Source organism: Convolutriloba macropyga, chromosome 12 (assembly GCF_964194025.1).
Source record: "Convolutriloba macropyga chromosome 12, txConMacr16.3, whole genome shotgun sequence".
Lineage (NCBI taxonomy): Eukaryota > Metazoa > Xenacoelomorpha > Acoela > Convolutidae > Convolutriloba > Convolutriloba macropyga.
Window position 1 is genome coordinate 3,139,043 of NC_134479.1, and position 10,534 is coordinate 3,149,576.

At 37.9% G+C, this 10,534-nt stretch overlaps 1 protein-coding gene across 1 annotated transcript; it reads right to left on the bottom strand.

Moving 5' to 3' along the window:
* Positions 1-740: 740 nt before the first annotated feature.
* LOC142350596 (uncharacterized) lies at positions 741-10,270 on the bottom strand. The gene is made up of 3 exons (XM_075402485.1): positions 9,158-10,270; positions 2,490-2,725; positions 741-1,684 (listed from the first exon to the last, which is right to left on the bottom strand). Exons 1-3 carry the CDS (start codon positions 10,263-10,265, stop codon positions 845-847), a joined length of 2,184 nt encoding a protein of 727 aa, XP_075258600.1. The 5' UTR covers positions 10,266-10,270; the 3' UTR covers positions 741-844.
* Between the last annotated feature and the right edge of the window lie 264 nt (positions 10,271-10,534).

Consider the following 10,534-nt stretch of genomic DNA (forward strand, 5'->3'; position numbering starts at 1 on the left):
AATGAGTTGGAGGGGGGGGGGGTTAAACTCCAGAATTCTACAAACATTACCGGCTTATGTCGGTCGAATCGCTCTCAAACGACTGCCAAGCGATTGTTTAAGCCAGTAGCCAGCTACGGCTTAGGGAGGCTAGCTTTAGCTTAATTGAAGGGGCGGGGCGAACAAGAGCGTTACGGGAATTATGTGCAGGGGTGGGGATTGTGGGGGATGGGGGCTATGTGGCAGGAGGTTTGAAGTGAGGGGGGGGGGGGGGGTGAAGTGCAAACTTCACGAAATGCACTTCACACCAAGAATTTCCAATCTGTAAAACTGTTTTGGTGAATCGCATACCTTGAGTCTATCATCCCAAACGATTCTACGAGAAATTTATGCACTCCGGGGCTTACCTGTTATCCCATTTTGAGGACAAAATTCAAAAGAGTGAGACGAAAAACCGGTCAAGCAAAAAAATCGCATTAAAAACGACAACAGCACTAATATAATTGCAAGAAACTTTGTTACCAATTAATTACATCTTTGAAAAAGAAAAATTCTAAGCCAGAATAGACAGCAGACGCCTTTCGGTGCTCTCTTCAGATTGAAGCGATAACTCAATAAACACATTCTTGTAATTTGTTATCCAAGAGATTTGGTTATTTTCTGATCTGAAAACAATTTATTATCATGAGATTGCAACAGTTTATTTTCCAGTAAAAAATGTTTCATCAATTATTTTGGTCCTTGACTTGAGAAAACGGATATTGATAGACAAAATCAATTAATTAATCACTCACAAAAATCCAGAGTCACAAAAAGAATAAAATCAGAATAGACAGATGCACTTCAAACACAATCACTCAAGTCATCAACTACTTGGTCTAAACCGATAAAACTCGGCGATCCAATCTTTAACAGGATCAGAAAAGCCCAGATTGGAGGGAGAATCGAGATAATGACAATATCTTTTAATCTTTCTCTGGTCTTTACTCTCCAAATCTCGCCTGTGATCGTCATTCACAATTGCAATTCCACCAATATAAGGAAAAATTTGGGAAAACCTTTCTTCACTGCTTCTTGAGCAGTGCAAATGGTAGCTTTCTGTTATTTCGTCAAAAGTGTCAAATTTATCCGTGTCAAAAAAGGAGTCAATTTTTGGGAAGTTTTCGGGGCTGAAACCTGTTATTGCCAAATATTCACATGTTGTGTCGCCAGGCCACACCCGACAGTTGTTAGTTTGAAAAGTTGTCAATTTGTAATTTGCACTGAACGCCTTCATATCAAGTTGTTTAGTCAATAATTCCAACTCCATTTCATGTTTGGTGGACTGGCTTTGAACTTCTTCAAACTTTGCAAGAGTTCTTTTTTCATATTCATTGCAAAGTGATGCATGAAAGTCACTAGAGGCGGACGAAAATTTATTAGCCAATCGAAAACTGTCACAAAATAATTTGTTCTCCAGAACAATTTGCAGAGCATTGAGAGCGTAATGGAAATTATTTTTGTTTGCAATGAGGTCAAGCAACTTGTGATCAACTGATGATCGTTTGGTGATACATACACATTGTAGTAGGACAGAGAGAGCTCTGCTTCTGTCTTGAGTGAGTCTAAACTGTTTGAATGAGACCCTGACTCCAGATAGACTCTCTTCATTGGCAACTGTCAGCACGACTGGCTTGTGAGACATCTGTGCCAGGGTGCACACTGCCTGCAATCAAAATACAACCCCTACTCACTATCTGGAGACATTAATAATTATCCATCAATTAATAATTTCATAATGGAAGAATTCAGTTTAACCTCTACGTGTTTAATGCAGAAAAGTGTAAAATTGGCGTTGCGCAGTAAAGTTGTGTTTAGCAATGGTTATCATGTGACCTTTAAGGATTGATTTAATTTTTTATGGGTGTTGATCAAAACTAAGATTAAATTTGTTTAAAAACTGAATAATCATTATAATCGAATAATGTTGCTCTGTTTTGAGTGGCTTATGCGTAGTACCAAACAAACCACTTTCACATTCATCCCATTATCACTGTCCAAGTGAAAGTCTGTGCTCAACCACAAATCAATCTATCACACTTCCTTGAAGTGAAATAATTCTTCAGCACAAAAAAGGGATGCTTTTCACATGTGATAGCAAACAAATTCCGTAACTGTTTGACTTGCATTATCATGACATGTCTTATGCTAGTTACACTTTTTAACCGGGACGCTTTAAGTCTAGGGGCTATTAATTTGAAAACGGTTTGAAAAGAGTGACAAAACTGGGTGAAGCAAAGTAGGCCGAAGTAAAAGTAAGCCGAAAGTTATGTAATGGTTATGTAATCTATAAGAAATAATACATTGTTAACCGTTACCATCAACACTGCGCATAGTACTATAGTGCATAATGTATTCCAATGCAGCAAGAAACAAAAAATACATCAATTTTTAGACATTTAGTGGGTACGGGCCTCAGCGGACCGCTTTCCATGGCCATGCCTCTCACAAAAATGGTGTAGGCAAACAACCTGCAGGAAGTTGGAATCTTCAGCCATGACGACATCCGCATCATCCACCAGAATGAGACTCTTCCCATCCATCCCATCAGTAGAAGAGGAGGAGGAGGACACCTTGTGAGTTATGAGTCCGTCCTTCAACTGTGAGATGATATTCTTGTGAGATCTACATTGAGAAGTGTTCACTTCAATCACTTTGTAGTTCAAATCGGCAGCTGCTGACTTCACAAAGGATGTCTTCCCGATTCCTGAACAAGTCAAGTCAGTCTCTTACTTTTTTAACATTTACCTTCCCTTCACACGCTTAAACATAAACCCACTAATGTCGGAAGAATTTCTCCCGAACGACAGGCGGGTAGAAAATTTCTCGACCACGCTGGGATTCGAACCATTGACTTCCCAATCCCTAATCAAATGCACTGCACTCTCGGCTATCAATTTTATATAGCAGCCAATTTTATAATAGCAACAAGCTTTACTTCGGAGTGAATGCAAGAGATCACTCAAAAATGAAGAACGAAAGCGTGAAAAAGTCACTTTAGAAATCAAAGAATGTTCTAGAAGAAAAGCACAAAATGGTCAAGCAAAAAAAATTGCATAAAAAAACCAACACGATTACAATAAGGCAACAATTCCATTGGTCTTCCCAAAGCTGACTTAGCTGGTATATTGCCAAAAATATGACCATCCTTTTGGTCATGAGTAAAATTGAAAAAAAAAACTAAAGTGTTAGAGGAAACCACAAACAAAATTGAAATTGCGAAAGATGACAAAACGTAAACTTTCTGACACAATCTCTCAATTTTCAATTGCAGTTGAATGATGATCAGAAAAAAAAACAATTTTCTCGAATAATCATTTATAATAAGAGCCGGCAGATTGCCGGAATAGCTGCGAAATAGACTTGCATGCTGTAAAATACAGATGGAAAAGGATACACAAATGAGTTGATAGAAGTTATCGCCGCCGCCTATAAAACTTACAAGTATAATTCAAAGGAGGTTGTTTTTGGGTACAAAAAATGTTTCACTGCCGCGGCTCGAACGGCCGATCTCCTGATCAACACCCAGTCGCCTTAACCACTCGGCTGTCGCACCATACAATCTTTTTTCTTACAATCAACTTTGTTTTAGCAACAGACAACTTCTGAATAACCGCAATTTAGGTCACGCAGAAAGCGTGAAATTAAGCGCGAAAAAACCATTCAAGCAGTGACGAGACAGAATGTTCTAGAACAAATGTAAAACGAAAATAGAGCGTCAGACGACGAAACAAAAAACATAGCAGGACAAGTCCTGACGTACAATTCAAAAAAATTTCACTGACTCAACAGAAAACTAGACCAAGAACGGGCTATGAATGGATTGAGGAAACTATTTAGAAAAAAATCCGATCCAAAAAATCGAAAAAAAACTGAAAATCAAAGTGAAATTGCCGCATGTGAACAAAAAAACCACCAGCGAGAAAGCGAATTTTTGTTCAAACACCCTTTTCTCACTCTAAATTTAGAGCGAAAAAATTTTACGCCGCAAAACCGCTCATTTTTTCACGCACTTCCTGTTTCGGCGTGACCAAAATCACTACTCCAATTTGACTTCAAAAGTCATGAAAATGTGTGAACAGATCTTAAAAAAAACATAGCCGGAAGAATTCCGGAAACAACTCGAAAGAGAAAATTGCCCATACTTTTGACTACACAACTAGAACAACTATTGTGAACCCTGAACCTCCACAAACGCCATGAACTTAATGAGTTTTTTTAATAGTACAAGGAAACATAAAGCCGAGTAAAATTATGGCAATGGAAAGCTCGCAAAACAATGGGCAAGTCATAATAGGTCAAGAAACTTGTCTAGGATTAAGAAGAAACTGCAAAATAAAAATGGTTTAAAATTTCTCAATTTTTCTGTCAATTGTTCGAAGAAAAGAATGATTCACCAATAAAACTTTAGTCAATTGGTAGCTGAATATTCCTTAAGTAACAAGCTTCTATTCAAAACCCACTTAAGGCATTAATACAAAAAAACAGGCAAAAACTCATTAAATTTAGTCTAAAAATCAGCAAAACTGATCAAATCCCTGCAAATTAGCATTAAACTCAGAATTAACTACTTGAAACCTTCAATTCCTATCAAAACAAGCCTAAAACTAATACAATATCATAATCAAACCTCATAACTATCAAAAGTTGCAAAAAAACTGCTTATAAAAGCCGCACGTGAACAAAAAAATTTCGCTCACTTAGAGAAAATTTTTTCACACATCAATTTCTCGCTCTCTCAAAAACAGCGGTATGAACAAAAACCACTTTCTTTTTGCTCCGCTCTTCACTTTTGTTCAACACCAAAATCACTCCAAATTTTTTCAGTCGTTTCATTTCCCGCTTCAAAAATCACTCCAATAAAACTGATTAAAAAAAGGACTTCTCCAATACTCCTCTTCGAGTCGCGACCAATAAAGCGCCCCAATACAATTCAAGATCTTTGAATTGTAAAAAAACCAAGAGCACCGCAATATAGAATAATATTTTGATTGAACTACAATTCTGCAACTAGCCAATTTTGCACCATATAAGTGCTAATAGCCAAATTAATTGCAAAACTTTTAGGCAGTTGGAGAAAAACGCACACTTCCATAAACTTGGAAAATATTCCCACGGAAGCCAATTTCCAGGATATGCCCGTATCGACTTTGAAAATTGAAGGGAGTAAGTTACAATGAGTTTTGTCCCACATGCACTCCTATTTCACAACAGTACTTAAGATAAAGCCCATCGAACAATTCTCGCATACTTAGATCAAAATTGTATGTAGTTAAAGGTAACGAGAGCCGATCATGACTCTTAGGTAATTTTTGAGCAACGAGAAGCTCAATTCTTAAATGAAGGAAAATGAATAGCTTCTGATTATCTGAACTCTACTCTGACTCTGAATAATGCCCCAATTTTGCAGAGTTAACGTTATAGTATTGAAGGAATAGAATGATAAGGGTGACTTGAAAGCAACAAAGTGACCCTATGACTGCTTCCTATTACATCAAGTTAGCATTATGACACAAGGGATCTTTTCTGCTAACGCCCCCCCCCCCCCCCTTAGATTGGCACCTCCCATTTATAAATGTTTAAACATATTGTTAAAACTAAGAAAGTTTATACATGAATAATATGTATTTATTAAAAGCTAGCGCGGCTATGCTTTGAAAGTATTACGTATTTCAACCAAAATTTGTTGCATATAACGTAAGCATCAATAAAAAATATTTCTGTATTAGATCATTTTTGGTGTTCTAGTGTACAATAAGGGCTTGCTTTTTTTAAAACTAAAAACCATTCTAAAAGTGCCTTAAGTCTACCTAGACACTCTTGTTTCAATGAAATGAAAATATCGCTCTTACAATTCGCGAAAACTTAGAGATTTCGGGTGGGGGGGCTAAATTAACGGTTATATAGGGCTGTGTGTGTGGGGGGGGGGGGGGGCGATAGCAGAAAAAATCCGACACAAGTTACAAACTATATATGACCAGTTTATTAAATATACTATTTCACCATCATGGAGCTAATTCTCTGGGAAAATGCAGCACACACAATCATAAATTAAACTGAAAAGGAACGCATAAATCGATGCTAGAAGTTCAAAAAAAAGTTATCACGCTGACTCAAACTTACATCCTCAAAACAGCAAAAAAGATCATCGGTTCAAAATCTCACATGGATATAATTGACTGGACTTTTCAATTCTGAGAATAAACGCATGGTTATGTCAGGGCTGTGTCGCATTACTAGTTACAAATGTATGTAAAGAAGCATGAGCCCTAGTGAGGTTTTGAACTAAAGTTTTTTATTTCGCTGATTTTGAGGGTGTAAGTTGGATTCTGCGTGAAGATGACTTGTTTTTGTAACTTTAACCATTTGATTGAAGCATTTGTTTTCAATATAATATGTATGCATGTTGTTCGTTTCACCCGAGAAGTCGCTCTATGGTAATGAAAATCTGCAAAAGACTGGACATATATAGTTTGTAGATTCTGTCATAATGCTACCATGATATAACAGGTGACACTCTTACTTTCAAATCTTCTTTATTATTCTATTACTACAATACTCTAACTTTGATTTGCGCAGAAAAATTCAAGAGTCACTGAATACAGACAGTTTCTAGAAATCAGAAGCTATTGATATCTTTACTTTGAAAAGTGAGCTCATGTTTGCTTAAATTGTTTGCAGTCGTGGGATTCTCTGATTAGAGCCATTCAAATATCATTTTGATCAAAAATGTGAGATTTTCGTGATGCGCTATGGCTATATCTTAGGTATACCTGGGAAGTGAATAGTGCATGTAGGACCAAACTCACTGGAACTCATGCCCTACTATTTTAAAGGTGGATACACGCCCAATGGCAACTGATAAAATTTGCCAAGTTGCTTTATGAAGACTGCGCTGAAGAGTGATTTTTCATGAGGCGCGATTTTCAAACGCCTGTTGGGGAAACGTTATTAAAAGTCTGCGATCCAAACTGGTGAACGATACTAGACTTCAGAGCAAATACATCTCGGGATAACTTCTTTGCAAGAACGTACTTCAACTTTAACTTTCTCAGTTCCCTAAAAAGTCTAGGTCCGAAGATTTTTATGGCTACCATAAGAAAACTTTAAGTTGAAATAGGAGCAACGCATAACAAATTTTAAACGGATAGAAATTGTTGTTTTGAAACGAAACCGACAAATTGCGCTCGGACGACAGGCATTATAATTATAATTGATTCAAACTTCGTTCGATAACAATTAAAAGGTAGTATTCAAAGTTAGCGAGAATAAACTTAAATTGATGTATGTATGTATGTATGTATGTTTGTATGAACTAAAATGCAAAACCATTATCAATACCTTCATTATAGCAAACAAAAAATCTTTATTAAAATTTGCAGTATAAAGCGCATCTCACCTCATATCACTCAACAACAACCCGGGCGTTTGACCTATTGGCATTTGAAAAATGTCGCGCCGTGTTAAAGGGCAACAGACAGCACTGCTTAGGTAAAAATTGTAAAATTTAATCAACGTCAGTAAATGGAGTCTGCTAATGATGCTCCAGACAGTTGAGCCCTTTTTCCTAAAAGACGCAGGAAGGCAAATCACCTGCCTCAATCGACAAGGTCTTGAAAAAAACTTGCCGTGCTTTAAGCTATGTGGCTCCAAATTAATACACAGCCCCATCTGTTCTGTTTACAGCCGGCATTTGCATGCCGTCCCAGAACGCTTCAATTGCCATGGCAATGTATGTTGTAGCCATACTCCCATTAATTGACATCAATCACATCTCGAATGTAACGCAAAAATAGAACGCGGTCAAAGACAAGGCTGTGGAAAGGTCGGAGAAAATTCTTCACAGATCTATACGAGCGCTAAGCATTTTCGTTACCTAGTGAATGCGCCGAAAAGCCAATTGATTGTAAGACCACGCGAAATCCAGAGCTCGAGAAATCTTCAATGGCACTGATGTCGATATTGTAGACGGTTGCCGTATTTTGGGATTAATCTTGGCCAGTGAAAGCAGCGTGAATACTTCTTGGCAACACCACAAAAACATTCAAAACTGCTCAAAATTTGCAAAAATACCAAAAACAGCGTCCCAAAACGTTTCACTAGAGGTGTACAGCAAAACTATCACAATCAGAAAACTAGTTCATAACGTTTTCTGGGATGCAGAGATCGTTATATTTTTGCTCTCACTGCCTTTCGAATCGCTCATCACCGACGTTGTAAATCAGTTGAGATTTACCTTGGGAATGCAGCCCTCGAAAAGTTTCAGTCCATACAGGGTAGGATCAACCAACACGAAAGCAAAACTTGGCCTAATCATGAAAACAAATTTGCAAAAAAATACTTCACGCGTCATCTGAAGACAAATAAAAAAGGACCGTGTACACCATCTGAAGACAAACGACACTTTTTCGGATTGGCATCAGAGAAAGGCATAGCTCACGACCATGCCACTTAAACTCTGCGGTTACACGGACAAAATTGGAATTCCGTACCAGGTTGTGCATTCGATAATCTTGAAGCAAACATACACCTATCGATTTGAAATCGAAGCAAATGACTTGTGGAGGAATTTTAATCCGTCGGCCAATGCAGAACCAAAAAGAAGCCAAAGGAAGCCTACAAATAGGAAGCAGTTAATAATCTAAAGTATCAACAATGCATTTTCGAAATCGAGAAGTTTTGCTACGCTTGTGTTTTTCTGCATTTCGGGCACAGTGAAGTTTGCAACACGCACTATACTCGGACGCAATATTTCACATTCGCACGAGGATAATTTTTGCGCTCCTATAGACGTAAATTATCTGTCTCAGATTCTGCCGTGGTTGACAACACCTGTAGTTTTGTTGTGCGGGAGCGAAGGCTTGGTACCCAATTAGTGTTGTGTTAATTCAAAGTTTAGAAGCGGGCTCACTGTTCCTTCCATTGCATGGATCATGCATGCCTCCTTTTCCAAAACAGTCTACATGGGCAGAGATTTTCTTCAAACAATTACTTTTCCTCTTCATGGAAGAAGTTCTGCTTTAACGGCATTGGGTTTCATAATATCTACATAACTTATCGAGGAACTAATGCAAATACAACCTTGAAAAATTAATTTGTTCAAATGGGGTTTCTACTTTCACAGAATTATTGAGCTTACCATGTGGGCCAGAAACAATCGCAATGCAAGTAGATTCAGCATTGAGTAACAAGTCATCAACTGTGTCTTCTGGACGTCTTTTTCGAAGAACTTCCAGCATCTGATTGGTAGCCATGCTGTAGGTAATGAGCCAATTAGAGAAATCAGAAACTACTGAGCCTAGTCCTAACAAATCATCGCCACACGAGGCGCCGAACATTTCAGAGTATAATTTATTACACCATTCCTGGTGAACTAAAAATCTACGCAGCATTGGGCGGATTGAAAAATCTCGGTTTTGTGACTCCAGTTGCTTCACAAGCTCTCGCGATTCATCGTCAGATATTTCTTTTAAATGCACAACTATATTGTCAACATTGGGTTTAACGCCATTAGTTTCCTGGAGGAATTCGCTCATTATACTAATATCATGACTCAACTCGTACTGAGCTGATAACGCAGAAGTCTTGAAAAGCGGGTCAAAGTCACAATGCAAAGTTGGCGAAGACGTTGAAATCAGTGCGATAGTTGGAAACTCAACTCCAACGAGCTCTACGACTTGACTCGCCAATCGGTCAATTTCCTTAGCCGTCACATACGCTATTGATTTGGGTAAAACAATCGTTGACTGCCTGAATTCTAACGTTTTTTGGTTACGCATGTCAGCTTTTCGTTGATCTACAGTCTTAAACAAATCGGGCACTATCCCATTATTGTTAGTTGACATTATCTGCTTAGAAACGAACGAACGCTTTGGTTTAGGCTGCAACATACTTTCGTCATCGCCCAAAGAAAAACTTTTACCCGAGATAGTGTTTTCTGTTTTATGTCGTTTAGGTGACAATAAAACTTCATCATCTTCTTCGTCTGAGTATTTGCTGACTTTCGTCAATCGTTTACGCAATCTTTTTATTTTCGGTGGACTCCGGAGGTGTGCTTCTTTTGGGCTGCCAATCAAGCAACCATCATCGTCTGACTTGGGTGCCAACACGTTTCCATTAATTTCTTGAGTAGCCGTTTTTAGTCGAGATTTTCCATTTTGTTTGCTTCTGGGCGAATTTGGTGGGGATTTCTTTACTGTTATTTTGGTCTTCGATGCCTTCGTCAGAAGATCAAAAGCATTCACCATTTCGAACACCTGAAAAAGTATTCCTTATTGCAACAAATTGAGGCAGAACGCTTGAAATCGGTTAAACGTATAAATATATACAAGCATAGGCATATCTAACCAGAAAACGTATTATAGATGTTATGCTAATAGTCGAATAAATCGGTTTAAAACACGAAGATAAGTTACGTACTCCTAAGCAGCGCAATGATATCACAGAGATCCCGTAGTTCTAAATGTGTTACTGATTTTTTTGTATACTTTTTAAATCAGACTGTCTAGAAAGAATC